The following is a 15,819-nucleotide window of genomic DNA, read 5'->3' on the forward strand; positions in this document are numbered from 1 at the left end:
TTCTTTCCCATTTCCAATGATTCTGGTTTCTTCATGTGCCTTAAATGCCTGGTAGACAAATGGGGCCCCAAACAGTTCACCCAGAATCCCTCTGTTGCCCTCTCTCTCAGCCTGGTGCATATGATTATTGTGCCCTAGCCTCCTTAAGGTGAAGTCAGACTAGGAAGCTCTAACCTCATTTGAATATAGATTTTTGGAACAACTCGGCGCTTATGACAAGAACGACCAGTTTCAGTCATGAGTCGGGGGATAATTAGCACTATACTTTGTGAAGGGGATCTGGAGTACACACACACATGCTGAGCAGTGGGGTCACCATGGCTTGAAATGCTGTTGAGTGCTCGGGCCTAGGTTAATATGATAAATCATGAGCATTTTGGCTTTGGAGTAGTATCATGCATAGTTTGTACTGTATATGAGTAGGTATAAAAGGGCTGCTTAAAATTGTGTTTATGAAGTACCTGTTCTAAAAGTTGTAGTAGTTTAAAAAAAGTAAAGTGCATCAATGCTGAATGAACAAAGTCTTTTGGTACCTATAGTAATTTGCTTTTATGCAAATTCCAGGCATGTTTATTTCAAAGTAATTGTTTTCAAAGTTGCCTCTCACCTTGATATGCTTGCAGAGAGCAGGTCTGATATTAAGGGTGGGGGAAGAAGTGGGGATGTGGGAGGAGCAGAGGGTAATGGGGCCACTTGACCCGCTAGATTTATTTTCCTTACTGTAGCAGTGGAAGGGGACAAATTCAAGGCAAACTTGCAAGAATAAGATTCTGTATCTGGGAAATTATATCAAATTTTTAAATATTCCCTATTTAGAATCTAGTTATTGAGAGGTTGTCTTATATTCAGGATTGTTTTATGTTTGAGTACATGTGGTATAGTATGTCCAGACATTGTCTGTGTACAAAATTGAGGAAATAAGCACTGTATTAAAAACACATGCATAAAAGAAACTGACTATTAATGGTTAGCTGTGTAAAAACATCCTTTTTGACATCAGCTGTTCTAGCTTTCTAACTGTGTCTGTGAACTCATTGGCATCTGACTGACTCCTCACCATATGCTTTCACAGTTTCTAGTGCTTGTGAAAATTCTGGAAGAGACAGTATTACACATTCATTGTTGTCATCTCCAGCTTCATTGTCAGGGCTGTCATAGTATAATTTGCAAGTACGCTGTAGAAAATATATTGATATTTCATTTGCTGACTGGTAACCAAGGGTGTGCAAACATCACATTTCTATCTGTAGAATCACATGGTGGGTCTGGCAGGTCCAAGTATGGTGGAGACTGGGTCTGTGTAATTTGGGTCTGGGAGGGGGCAAAGTCTGATGTGATTTGAATCCAATCACAGTGGACCAGAAGTGTCTAGACTCTGATTCCAATGCCTGGATCTGGCAGCACCTGACCAACCTAGCAGTATGCAGAGGTGGATTTATACCCTTGATTTTATACTTTTTTTCTTGGCATTTTGAAGAAGTATTTAATATTCTTTGTTTTCTCTATTTAGAAACTACATTATCAAAAAATCGTAGGGTTGCAAGGTACCTCAAGGGTCACCCAGTTCATGCCCCACACAAATACTGGATTGACTATTCCTGAACATCCCAAATAAATGCCTTGTCAACCAACTTCTTCTTGAAAATCTTCAGTGAAAGATTTCAAAGCTTTCCTGGGCAAACAAAACTTAAATGTATTAAAAATGATAAACTTTTCTCTAGGATGATGGAAACTGGCAACAGTTCTGCCCTCTTATGCAAAATACCTTTATGCTAATTTGGAATCTATAAAAGTTTCAAAAGTGAAAGTAGTTCTGTGTTCAAAACATTACTTCATTTTTATATTGTAGTAACTATAATTTTGAGTTAATACAATTTTTTACTGCAAATATTTTTCTAATTTCAGGTGTTGGTCCTTCCACGTGTTTCACCACTTAATATCAGTAATTTATCTGGCTCAGAAACCATGCCAAGCATGCCAAGAATAAATACTGAATCTTCATCCAGTAATATATATTCTTCATATGAAAGAAACCTCCTTACATGGCTGAATAAACATTATGAAAAGAACCGTAAAATTGTGTGGAAAAACTGTCAAAAAGGTGAAGAAATTTTTTAACTATTCTCTCTCTCTCTCTTGCTCTCTCTCTGAGTAGTGTTTCTTTATATCTTAAGGGCATTGTCACATTTTGCTACTGAAAGCATGTTTTTTCTTTGTATAAATGTCCATAATAATTCTGTTTCTACTATACATGCTCATTTGCTCAGAATTGGAACCTTTTACCAGCTATTTCAAATGGGCATTGCCTCTTTATGCCTTTGCCCCTCCTCCATGCTCTATGACATTGAGTATATACTATGGAGAAGGCTAATTATCCTGGTTCCTTCCTTCCACCTGTGGCTGCATGAGATGTGATAGCAATATTCACATTAAGGCACTGCAGAAAGCACATGGAATATTTGGTTCTGTAGTATAGGTAGTGTTACATTTAGCTGCTAAGTGTAAGGAATATTTATGGGATTTTTTTTTATGGCTAAAGTCAAGTACCAGGTAGGAAATATGACTGACTGTGACTCTTTAGGATTTAAATAAAGCCACTTCACTAAAAGGGCAGTGTCTCAAAATGTGTGGTGATGACCTTTCTCTGGTGATGACCACTCAAAATATGGGGCTACTGATCTTGCTGTACCCTAAGGGGCCATATGAGGCCCCCAAAGAAAAGTTTATTTCATTTTGTGAAGGTTAGTTAAATGACATGAACTTCCTTACAGGCTGCAGCTGATGCCTTCAATACAGCTACAATTTCCATGGCCATTTTCATTGTTAGGAGAAAGGCATTTATGTTACAGATCTTGGGTATGCTTAAAGTAGTGCAATATAGGAACTCTCCCATAGAGATTTGAGTTATTTTTATTTGTAGACTACCTGGAATTTTATGTAATTCACGAATATCCATGTGTCCTATAAAAATACATCCAGTACAGTACAGTAAAAGTCTTGTTATCTGGCATTTTACTAACCTGTGTTTCTATTAACCGGAATTTCTGGCCAGCTGGCCAGATACAGGGGCGGGAGAAAGCTGGCATGTGGCAGCCACTGCCACCACCATCCATCACCCTGCGCTGCTCCACATATGGCCACTGCCACCCCCCGCACCCCCCCTTGGCCTCCACATGCGACCAGAAACCCCTGTGCCTCAGGTAACTGGTATTTTTAGATTACCGGCACCCCCTATTCCCCACTCATTCGGGAAAACAGGGCTTTTACTGTATATCAGCCCAATATCCTCCTATCTGTGTGGACCCTGTAGTCTCTCATTTGACAGTAGCAACCTCACTTATGAATCACAGTGTGGTTCTATTTGGGGTGTTGGGCCCCTTTTTCACATCTTAGCAGTGTGCTGTCTGTATCATTTGTCCATGAAAATGGTCTTCCAAATGATTGCATTAGCCTAGATTAGGGGTGGCCAACCCGCAGCTTCGGAGCCCCATGTGGCTCTTCAGAAGTTAATATGCATCTCCTTGAATCTTTGCACAGGCACACAGTGACCAACTTCCAGGGACACGGCTGCTCGCAATGAGCACATTACTCAGTTTGGAATTGGAAGTTTGGACTCCGGAGCCGTGGGTTGGCCACCCCTGGCCTAGACGGTAGGCGGTATGTAGGTACTCATGACATGTCCACAGTACATTGTCAGAGAATCACAGAGTCATAGAAAATTAGGTTTGGAAGGGACCTGAGGAGGTCATCCTGTCCAATCCCCTGCTCAAAGCAGGACCATCCCACTTAGATCTTCCCAGCCAAAGCTTTCTCTAGCCGGGTCTTAAAAACCTCCAAGGATGGAAAGTCCACAACCTCTCTGGGTAACCTGTTCCAATGTTTTAGTACCCTCCTAGTGAGAGTTTTTCCTAATATCTAATCCAAACTTGCCTTTCTGCAACTTGAGACAATTGCTCCTTGTTCTGTCACCCACTGAGAACAGCCTACCTCCACCCTCTTTTGAACCCCTGTTTCAGGTAGTTGAAGTCTGCTATTAAATCTCCTCTCAGTCTTGTCTTTCCCAGACTAGATAAGACCAGTTTCCTCAGCCTGTCTTCATAAGTCTCCCAGCCTCCCCCAGCATTTTCACTGTCCTCCGCTAGAGTGTCTCCAATTTGTCCATTGTTTCTGTAATGGGGGCCCAAAACTGAGCCCAGTACTCCAGATGTGGCCTCCCCAGTGCTAAATAAGGGGAATAATCACTTCCCTTCCTCTGCTGGCAACACCCCCTACCAAAGCAGATTGTTGTTTGGCAGAAAACTCTGTTGGCTCATATTAAGCTTATTGTTTACTATAACTCTCAGGTCCTTTTCTGCAGAACTGCTGCCCAGCCAGTCAGCCCCCAGCCTGTACTGGTGCATGGGATTGTTCCATCCTAAGTGCAGGGCTTTGCACTTGTCCTTGCTGAACCTCATGAGATTTCTTTTCGTTCAATCCTCTAATTTGTCGAGGTCACTGTGAATCCTAACCCTACCCTCCACCATATCTATGACTCCCTTCAGCTTGGTGTCATCTGCAGACTTACTGGAGGTTCACTCTTCCAGGCCCTTGATGAAGACATTGAACAAAACTGGACCAACCTTCAGGTTGGAGGACCAACCGCTGGGGCACTCACTTGATACCAGCTGCCAACTAAACCTTAAGCTGTTGGTTGCTACCCTCTGGGCCCAATGCTTCAATCAGTTTTGTGTCTACCTTACAGTCCATTCATCCAGACCATACTTTCATAGCTTGCCTGCAAGAATGTTGTGAGAGATCGTATCAAAAGTCCTGTTAAAATAAGATATACCACTTCCACAGAGCCAGTCATCTCATCATAGAAGTCAGTCAGGTCGGTCAGGCATGACTGCACTTGGTGAATTGAGGCTAACTGTTCCTAATCACCTTCTTCTTCTTCAAGTGTTTAGAAATGGATTCCATGAGGATCTGATCCATGATTTTTCCAGGGACTGAGGTGAGGCTGACAGGTCTGTAGTTCCCTGGATCCTCCTTTTTCCCTTTCTTAAAGATGGGCACTATGTTTACCCTTTTCCAATCATCTGGGACCTCTCCTGATTGCCATGAGTTTTCAAAGACGGTGGCCAGTGGCTCTGCAATCTCATCAGCTAACTCCCTCAGCACACTTGGTGCATTGCACCCAGCTCCATGCACCAGTTTTTCTAAATAGTCAGTAACCTTCTCTTTCACCACTGAGGGCTGCTCACCTCCCCCGCAAGCTGTGCTGTCTGGTGCAGTAGTCTGGGAGCTGACCTTGCCTGTGAAGACTGTGGTGAAGGCAGCGTTGAACACTTCAGCCTTTTCTGCATCCTATGTCACTAGGTTGCCTCCCCCATTCATAAAGGTACTCATACTTTCCCCAATCCTCCCCTTGCTACCAACATACTTTTAGAAGCCCTTCTTGCTACCCTTCATGTCCCTTGCGAGCTGCAACTCCAACTGCACTTTAGCCTTCCTGATTTCCATTCTGTATACCCGACCAATACTCTTATACTTCTTCCTAGTTGTTTGTCCAAGTTTCCTCTTCTTATAAGCTTCTTTAGTTTACTGAAGAGTTTCCCTGCTAAGCCAAGCTGGTTTTCTGCCAAACAAGCTAGTCTTCCTGCACATGGGGATGGTTTGTTTCTGCATTCTCAGTAAAGCTTTAAAGTACAGCCAGCTATCTTGTACTGCTTTTCTGAAATCCAGGGTCCTTACTCTGCTGCTCTCCATCTTTCTTCTCCTCAGGGTCCTGAACTGAATCATCTTGTGGCTGCTGCTGCCCAAGTTGTTGTCTACCAGTACATTCCCTACCAATTCTTCCCTGTTTGTGAGCAACAGGTCAAGAAGAGCATGGCCCTTAGTTGGCTGCTTCAGGACTTGCACCATAAAGTTGTCCCCAACACTCTCCAAAAACTTCCTGGATTGCCTGTGTACTGCTGTATTGCCCTCCCAGCAGATGTCAGGGTGATTGAAGTTGCCCATGAGAACCAGGGCCTCTGTTCTGGAAACTTCCTCTAGTTGTTTGAAGAAAGCCTCAGCCACCTCATCCTCCTGTTCTGGTGGTCTATAGCAGACCCCCACCATGACATCACTTTTGTTGCTCTCTGATCTGACCATAACCAAGAGATTTTCAACAGGCCTATTTCCAGTTTTATATTGGAGCTCTTTGCAGTCATATGACTCTTTTACAAACAGTGCAACTCCTCCTTTTCTCCCCTGCCTGTCCTTCGTGAAGTGTTTATGACCATCCATGACAGTGCTTGAGTCATGCAAGCTATCCCACCAAGTCTGTTATTCCAATTACATCATAGTTGTGTGGCTGTGCAAGGACTTCTAGTTCTTCCTGCTTGTTTCCCAGGCTCCATGCATTTATGTACAGGCACCCAAGGTAATGAGTATTTGCCCTGATTTTTCAGAAGGAATTAGAACACGTCCCCTATTTTCCCCATCCTGCTTGCTCTTTCTCCCAGTCACCTGCTTCCTCACTTACCTCAGGGCTTTGATCTCCATCCCCCAGTGAACCTAGTTTAAAGCCCTCCCCACTATGTTAGCCTGTCTGTAAAGATGCTCTTCCCTCTCTTTGTCAAGTGGATCTCATCTCTTCATAGCAATCCTTCTTAGAACAACAGCCTATGGTTAAAGAAGCTGAATTCCTGCTGGTGATACCACCTGTGCAGACAGGCATTGATCTGCAGGATGCACCTGCTCCTGCCTGGGCCCTTTCCTTTGACTGAAAACACCACCTTAGACCCCCTCCTCTTCATCTTTGCACTCAAGTGACTTTGTAGTTACTTTTGATCTGCTCCCCTGGCAGTATCATTGGTGCCCACATGGATAAGCAGCATGGTGTAGTAGTCAGAGGGACAGATGAGTCTTGGTAATCCCTCCATGACATGTTGGATCTGGGCTCTGGGCAAGGAGCAGACTTCCAAAGGCAACAGGTTAGGTCAGCAGATGGATTCCTTAGTCCCCCGAAGAAAGGAGCCTCCACTATCACTCATTGCTTCTTGGTGGCAGTGGTCTTGATCCTCCCTGCCTTGGGGAAGCCTGGCCTGTCTTCCTCTACCTGTGGAACATGCTCCTTACCTTCTGTTGCTAGGGCTCCATGTCTATTCTCTAGATAAACTGCTAGAGGTGGAGATGAAGGTTTATGCTTGCTGCCAGAGGTCAGAAGCTTCCAGCTTCCACTTCCCTGGGAGTCCATGTCCTTTCCCTTCTCTAGTGTTGCCTCTGGCAGTTCTTCCTCCACAGTCATGTAGGTATCCTCCAGCATCAAATCAATGAACTCCTCATGCCAGAAGAGTCTTTTAATGTGACTCTTAATTCTCATTGTACATTTTTGCTTAAAATAATCGGTGGCTTCTATCTGAATTAGATGATCCATTGGCATGTTTTCTTCTGTAAATTCTACTCCTATCATGGGAGAAATAAACTTTGTACCTTTGATATACTGATAGATGTATTAACTTTATCTGGAAAGAATGAAATTGTTCAGGGTGTCCCCAAGGTTGTTTGTTGATAAGATAAATATTGAAGGTGCATCTATCAAGAGTTTATCTAAAAGTGTTTCTAATTCATTTTTTTTTTGTTATAAATTGCATAGATCAGACCCTTACAGAACTCATACTACCAGGGCTTAGTTACTTTTGTTCTGAGAAGTGGATTCTGAGGAGGCATTGTTTTCCTTTGTTGAAACAAGCATCTGCAGTCACATTTATGTAGAGTTTGAGCAATGTCCTTTGCTGCTTGAATGCTGGCAGAAGTGTGATGTATGTAGGCAGTTGCTTAAAAGAGAACAGCCTTCTAAACCTGTGGTTCAATACATGCATTCCACAAAATACTCTCCTTGTTTACTACGTCAGAATCTAGTAATAACTCTTGCATTCTGTAGAAAGGAAAAGAGTGTTGGTGCAATCAGACAGCCTTATTTGATTCCACTTCTAATGATGAAGGGGTCTGTTTCATAGCCATTGCTTAGGATGGTTGCTGTGATGTTGACATGAAGTTGGATGATGGTAAAACATTTTAACGGGCATTTGAATCCTACCAGGATCTTCCATACTCTGTTGATTGAGTCAAGGGCCTTTGGTCAGTGAAGGCTATGTAAACATCTTTGTGTTACTCATGGTCCTTCTGCAGCTATCTAGTAACAAAAATTACTTGTTGTACCTCTGAGTGATCTGAAACCACATTGGGGTGTATATAGAATTTCCTTAGTAAGGAAGATGAGTGTGTTGAGGAGATTGTAAGTGAGGATCTTCCCATCTATGACAGGAATACAATACCACGATAATTTCTTTAAACCATTCTGTCTCCTTTATTGTGTAAGGTAAGAATGTTGGTATGTCTCAAGTCTCTACGAATATATTCATGTTTCTAGATGTTCATAATAACGTGTTGTTGGTAAGAGCTTCTTTCTACCTTGCTTATAGATTTCAGCTGGTATTCTATCAGGATCACTTTTTGTTGTTTTTCATATGTTTAATGGCTTTCAAGGCCTCTAAGTTGATGGTTCTGCAAGGTAGTCCTTAATGGGGTGTTGTGGAATGGCATTGATGACTTTATTTGACTTCAGAACTTTGGTTCAGGAGTCTTGAAAGTTCTCCTTCCACAGAGTTCTCTTTAAAGAGTGTCATTCCATCCTTACCCTCAGAGGGATGGCTCCTTGTGTGGTTGGCCCATACATAGCTTTGATTGTGCTAATACCTTGATACCTTGTGGCTGTCAGCAAACTTTTGAATCTGTTTTGGTTTGTCCTCCCACTACTTGTTCTTTCTCTCTCAAATATTCTTCTGGATCTCTCATATTTAATGTGCCTTTCTCGAGGCTTTCTGAGTGATTAATGGTGTCCCCAAGAAGCTGGGAGAGTTTCTTACAGGGAGGTTGGAGAGTAAAGTAAGTAAGGTTTAGAACAATCCTTTTCATTACTTGGCCATATTTAGTATATTAGAATATATAGTAATTAATTAAAATATTTTATCTTCAATTCTAAAGTAGGATTAAATGCTTATTTAGTTTCTAGACCTTTGTTTGAAAGGTTTAGAATTGGTGTTCAATTAGTTATGAGTTTAATTAGGTCGTTGGATTCTTAGAAAACAAGTTTCTCTTATTAATCATCAGAATGGGATAGTTGGCACAGCAGGTTGATGTATTCATTTGTGAAGACCTGGTTTCATATTTGGCTTTATGATACAAGTGAAAATGAGCTTTGTGGTCACCCTCTGGTCCCTAGAGGAAATTAATCTATACTGCAAACCTCCTTAGCACAATTTAACATAATACTTTTTCTCTACATTCACAGTAGTGCAAAAGTAGAAGAATTGCAGGAACAAGAGTAAATGTATTTTTGTGGGAATTTTGCAGGTGCCTGTTTTGACTATAACTGCTTCTAGTCAGTTTTTTTCAGTTCATCACTGTTGTGTCCCTCTGAAAATATAATTAATGTTGTTAATATGTCCATGATCCTGAGAGAGAATGCTATATCTCTATTTGACATGCACAAAAGTATGTTAAAGCTATTAAGGTCTCAAAGCAAGTGTTAGAATTTGTGCATGTACCATTCTGGTATTTCCTATCTTTATTTGGATCCCTGGTGCTTATGCATTATGAGACAGTCTTTAGTTACATTAATACATGCTGTTTTTTCCTCTTGGCACCCCTGCTCCATTCAGTACATGAAATGGGTCTGCTCTGGGAATGAATCAGGGAAGTTGAGTAAAAGATATTGCTATCTGTAAGATTCATGTATTTGTTGTCAAAGTTTGGTCTTGTATTTTAAGGGAGTTAAAGTCTCTGAAGAATTTGGTTTTCTCTTGGACTTGGAGTGCTTATGTGATGTTCAGTAAGTCATTTAAACTTTTCACAGTTGGTCACACTAACTGTTTGGAAAACTGGAAGGGAAACTGTTTTCCTGTCCTGCAAAAGTTTTCAAACTTTTACATTGGGATAAAACAAGACCATTTGCTGCATGTGTGAAGGAACAGCCACTGGCTGAGTAATGAGGAAGACTAGGCTTGTATTTCTTTGCTTGTTTGAGGTCAAGGGCTTGAACTTTTGTCTCCTATGCTTCAGGTGACTGCCCTGGCTATTGGCTAACCAGTCTCAGTTGCTTTCTGGTCCAATGACTATTTAAATATTCTTTGCAGTGGAGCAATTTCAATAGGAGAACATGCTTTCTGTCTCCCAGAGTAACAAATAACTTGGCAATGTGGGTACTAACTAAATAAATGTCACTTGCTCCAGACAAGATTTACTGTGCAGTAAGCTACTGTACAGTAAGTGTTTTTGGGTAGGTGTCTACCCATGTAGGGATTAAGGAGATGATTTGCACTCAGTTCCCTGCAGTCCTGCAATGCAGCCCTGTGGCCACTGGTGGGGGGGGGAGGTCCAGGCTCCAGCTGCAGGTGATAGCACCTGGAAGCCATCTTTTAAAAGCCAGCCGTGCTCTTTGCTTTCTAGCCAGCCTCTTCCTTACTCAGGAGCAGTGTGCCAAACACAGAGGCAGCACACAGCATCTCTCTCCATGGTCACACTATGGCTACCCCAGCCCCTGGCTCTGGCAGTGATGACCAGTGCCCCAGGCTCATGCTGGCCACCACGATCACCCTTCTGACCCTCTGTGTAAACTGCCGTCTGGCCCATGCCTGTTTCACCCCAGCCGGCTCTTCCATTACCAGCTACTGCCTTCCCACCTGCAGCATGCCATTCCAGGGCCACTGATAAGGGGTTTCTGGATGCCACTGCTGGGGCCACTGTCACTGTCCTGGGCCTTCTGCTCTGCTGCGTCTGGGCCTGCCATGCCAGCCAGCACTTGTAGGTGTACCTCGTCCAGAAGAGCTGGAACGATGAGCAATACCTGGATGCATTTCCACTAACCTGGGTCACTTTCTGGTACCTTGAGCAGCTCTAGGCCCACCTTGAGCAGCAGGATGTTGACATGGGTCCGGCTCTTCTCATCAACACCTGCTTGGTGCTCATACTGCTGAAGCTGACCTTGCCTGCCATCCTGTGGTATATCAGACAACTGGTTAGTGTAGGCAAGGCCACTGCTGGGGAGGCCATCCTGAAGGTATGCGGGGCCCTCCAGGACATGCTGGGGCACACTGTGCTACATGTACACGACCCCCTGGAGGTGGTGGCAGGATTCCATGCATGTGGATTCCCCCAGTGTATCAGGGCCCTGGCAAAGACCCATATCCCAGTCATCTGCCCACCCCATGCAGAATGACCCTATTACACTCTGTGGTCCAGCAGGCCATCATGGACCACTACAGCACATTCACTCATGTCAGTGCTGGCTGGGCAGGCAGCATGCATGACACCCATGTATTTCAAGACTCTGGTCTGGCAGGACTGGTGGAGAGCAGGCATTTCATGCTGGGGGTGCTGGTTCTACAGCTGAGTGACATTGTGGTCCTGCCCCTGCTCATTGTAGACCCTATCTACCCACTCCTGCCCTGGCTGATGTGGCCCTACACTGGTCACCTGGACCCTTGCCAGGCCTACTTTAACCTCTGCTTTGGCTGGACCTGCACCATGGTTGAGCACATTTTTGGCAACCACAAGGCTGCTGGCACTCCCTCACCGCCCTCTTTGAGGTCACTGAGGAGAACCTTCCCTGGGTCATTGTTTCAGGCTGTGTGCTGAATAACATATGCAAGGCCTGGATGGAGGAGGCGTGATGTATGGACGAAATCTAGCAGCAGGAGCACCACCTGTGGTGGCAGCAGTAGTGGTGGCCTGCCCCTCCCTGCCAAAGTACCAGGAGATCCATGCACCTGGCAGTGGGGGCCAGGGCACCAGCTGTGGGAGGCTTTAGCAGATTGCCTCCTCCAGCACCCTCTGCTGTAGCCTGCCTGCCCCACTACCCACAGAACCCCCCTGCACCTGCCCACTCCCAGCATCACTCTCACAGCAGACAAGTGTCCAAAGAAGAAATCTTTATTCCCGTCACATCACACCCCCTCATTCCTCCCCTCTCCCCCCTGAACATAGAGAGCCCCCTTCTCCCTCCCTCCCCAACAAACAGAGCCAGTCTACCACCTATTCCACCCACCTACAATAAAAACCCTCTTCCCAGTGAAAACTATATACAAGTGATTTCTTTGGTTTCCCAAAGTGGAGGGCCATGGGGTAAGGGCACCTAGAGGATGGAGCTTGGGTGCAGGCAGCCTGGCCTCAGGCTGTTCCCCCTTCCGTGCACTTGCTCCAGCATGTACACATGTACAGTGGGCTTGCAGCTGCTGGTCCTGTAGCACGGGTGGACCCCCCTCAGCTAGGGGCTATCTGTGGCCAGCAGGGTTGGCATGGGGTCCTATCCTCAGTGCTAGGTGTTCCAGCTCTGTGCCCACATGGAGCCTGGGCAAGTGGCAGCCCTGGGCCCAGGCAGGGGGATGGGTGGCAGACTGGGATGGGGCTTGGGCCAGGGGCTTCTAATGGCTGGAGGTAGTGAAGGACCTCCTTCAAGGCCCAGGGGAAGACGGGCAACTTCAAGTGGGCCTGCAGGTCTAGGGCTGGGGGCTGGGCAACAGGCGGCACAAATGAGACTGCCAGGCTCAGGACAGTGTCCAAGACCTGATGGTTGTTGTTCATGGCTTGCGTGGCCCAGCCCAGGATGGTATTTTGGTTCCGCAGGACCTGGATCTGCTCCTGCTCCAGGGCCAGGAGCTTAGCCTGGAACACCTCCTCATGTCCTAGGCAAGTCAAACTGTCATACAAAATTAATGGATACATCTGACATTAACTCGTGTCTCAATCTGTAAAATGTATTTACATAAGGGTGATCATAAAGATATGAATGTGTGAAGCATTTGGATACTTTACCAATAAGGGTCATGGGGAAGCCTATGAGAAAATTAATCATTCTGCCTTCAGATTTTGGTTTGGAGATTTTGCAGTAAATAAAGTATAGGACCAAACATTGTTCAATGAGAATAATTCAGTTTTAAGTAGCTGCTCATATGATGAGTATTGTTTGTATACTGAATGAGGCAGATAACTTGTGGAAACACTAGCATGCATTTATGAAATTAGACTTAATGTGTTCTTAATGCATTTGCATAAAGAATCCAAATCAAAGCTATATAAGAAAACTTATGTTTGTTATTTCTTTATTATTAGTATTGCATTATCAAAAAAATGAATCTTATTATTAAATGTAATGGTTTGTTTAAAACTGCCTAGGTTTTTGGCAAAGAGCAAACTAAAAAATGATAGTTTTGGTATGGTTGACCCTGTCTGGAGGTGCTTTCCATCCATATTTTTTGGTCCTATGAACAGTATATTACATTGGGTGCAATCATACTGGTACCCTCATTGCTCTTCAGTATCATGATGATTTCTTCCATTTGAGTCAATAGAGTAATTGGGCACAGTAGTAGGTGTCCTCCTTTTATGTGGACTATCATGGGAGGGTTGTGGGGAGGGTAGAAGTGGAGACAAATTGCCATTGGATTTCCCAAATATTTACTGACAAGACGAAAGATAAAACTCTTTGGTTCCACTTCAGCCTTGGGATAGGAGAGGGAATTCTCTAGTGGGTCCACACTGTCCTTTTCATTCTCACCAGATGTGACACCTTCTTCCATAGTCTTTTCCACACCTGACTCCTTGTTTTTGTACTATTCATGTCATTCTGTCAGGTCCAGGCTATGTTTTTTGGGCTTCTCAATGTCACCTGGTAACTCTGTTTAGACATTCACTCTAGTTCCTTCTTTCCACCTCTTGGCCAGTCCTAGAGCTTGTCCTACTTCTCTTCTGTAGCCTAGCTCTTCATCCAGTATTACCTTCCTGCCAATCTATTGGCTGTTAAGCCTGATCTCCCAGGTGAGATATTTACACTTTCCAGCCTGTTGCCACTTGCAGTTGCTTGTCATATACTTACCAACTTCCAATCCATGTTTATGGTTCCTACCTCTCTTTCATTCATACTGCACATTCTTCTTCCGTATTTATGACTAACAGAGGAATCTTTGAAAGCACGTAGAAGACAGTCTCCTTGCTCCCTGCTTCAGGTGCTAAGGCTTAGCCGTATACAGCAACCCAGAACTGTAAATGCTGGGAAAGTCCTGGTTAGGCTCCGGATAGAGCATGCTTTGGGCAGACAGAATTTTGGGGTGGTTAAGTTTCTAGAATCTAACAAGTCTATACTGAGCATGTGCAAATCGGGAAAACTTGACCAAACATAGGCAGATTTTTACAAGAATGGCAAAGGCCAAAAATGTGGCACATCCTTGAAATTTGGAAAGAGGTGGCAGTGGTGTCAAGTCCTTGTTGCACAGTATGAGATCACTTAGGATTTTTCATAGGAAAGCTTACCAAACTTTTTCTAACTTGAGCAAAACCATGGTCTGATTCTTGGAATATCTGAATGTTTGGATATTAAGTTGGGGGCCATCTTAAAATGAGACATAATTTATAGCAGAGGTTATAATTTACATTCTGAGAAAGTCTTCAGGCTAATGAAACCAAGGATGATCCATTAGAACAGGATGTTGACTTTTTGACTTTGTGTCCTTATTTGCCATAAAAGCTGAGAAGATGGGAAATTAAATATATATTTCATAGATTTCATAGACATTAGGGCTGGAAGGGACCTCAGAGGATCATCAAGTCCAGCCCCCTGCCCCAGGGGCAGGAAGTCAGCTAGGGTCAAATGATCCCAGCAAGACAGACGTCCAAATATTTCTTAAAAGTGTCCAGAGTAGGTGCTTGTACCACCTCTGGAGGCAGCCTATTCCAGGCCTTGGGGGCTCGGACAGTAAAGAAGTTTTTCCTTATGTCCAGCCTGAAATGGTCTTGGAGCAGTTTGTGACCGTTTGACCTTGTCATCCCTTATATTGGATGTATATTTGTTAGCAGTAATATATCTTGACTTAAAAGAACACGAACATTTTAAGCAAAATGTGTAAGTGTTCTTAGACTGAAGTACTATTAAAAGTTACAAAGTTCCCATGTAGCTTGTGTGAGAAAAGCATTAACTGTCTGCAGTGTGCTGGATGACAGAGGATTTGGAATGCCAGTTTTAATTTAACAGTTCAGTACTGATCCTTCGTGCTTGATTCTTGGGCTGCTTTTTTTTTTTTTTTTTTACCTTTAAGAATTTATGTATATTTCTTACTTTCCCTTATGATCCTTCCAGTCTTCTCTCCTTGGTACTTTATTGACCTCTTGTAACAGTTGTGGTTCCTTACCTAACCAAAGCAGGGAGCAGTGGTGTTCTACACACCCTCTGCTTCATTTAATGAGAGGAATCCCTGGGGTTGAGAAAATAATAGTGATATCTCTACCACTAAACTACTTTATTTGATGCAAAGTATGAAGTAACCTATTTTCCAAAACAATTTAAATGGAACTGAGTCTTTCCATAGGGGTTCTCGCCCTATAAATATTGGTCAACTAAATACTTTTCAGGCATAGTACAAGTGTGTTTGTGTTTTTCCTCTGAACATTTACCAGCAAACCAGTTCATTAATATCGTTTGAGAAGAATAAAAACCAAGATTGTCAAAATTTGGTTGGAGTGGATGGGGAGGGAAGGAGGTTGTTGAAGAATTTAAGAATGATGTTTTAATTCTGCTTCTCTGCCTCTGAAGATATGACTTCAGATTCCTCCCTATCTGAAGTAAGAGAAGCTTTCATACACTCTTCCTAGTGACATGAAGGATAAAGACAAGTGAAAAAATTAAAGAAAGTTAAAAGGGGGCAGGACCAACAAGGGGCCTCTTGGTATTATATGGCTTTAGGGAAAGAATAAAGACTAAATCCCATTTCATATTACATGCCTAGATGGAATGTACATAGC

At 43.5% G+C, this 15,819-nt stretch overlaps 1 protein-coding gene across 1 annotated transcript in view; it reads left to right on the plus strand.

Moving 5' to 3' along the window:
• The window catches only part of CFAP47 (cilia and flagella associated protein 47), a 734,432-nt gene that overhangs the window by 187,976 nt on the left and 530,637 nt on the right, over nucleotides 1-15,819 (plus strand). Inside the window, exon 33 of the mRNA XM_019528459.1 lies at nucleotides 1,906-2,101. Within this exon, the coding sequence (XP_019384004.1) occupies nucleotides 1,906-2,101 (196 nt within the window). The remainder of the gene's footprint in view (nucleotides 1-1,905; nucleotides 2,102-15,819) is intronic.

The sequence above is a fragment of the Crocodylus porosus genome, unplaced genomic scaffold, assembly GCF_001723895.1.
Source record: "Crocodylus porosus isolate Cpor-Errol unplaced genomic scaffold, CroPor_comp1, whole genome shotgun sequence".
NCBI lineage: Eukaryota > Metazoa > Chordata > Crocodylia > Crocodylidae > Crocodylus > Crocodylus porosus.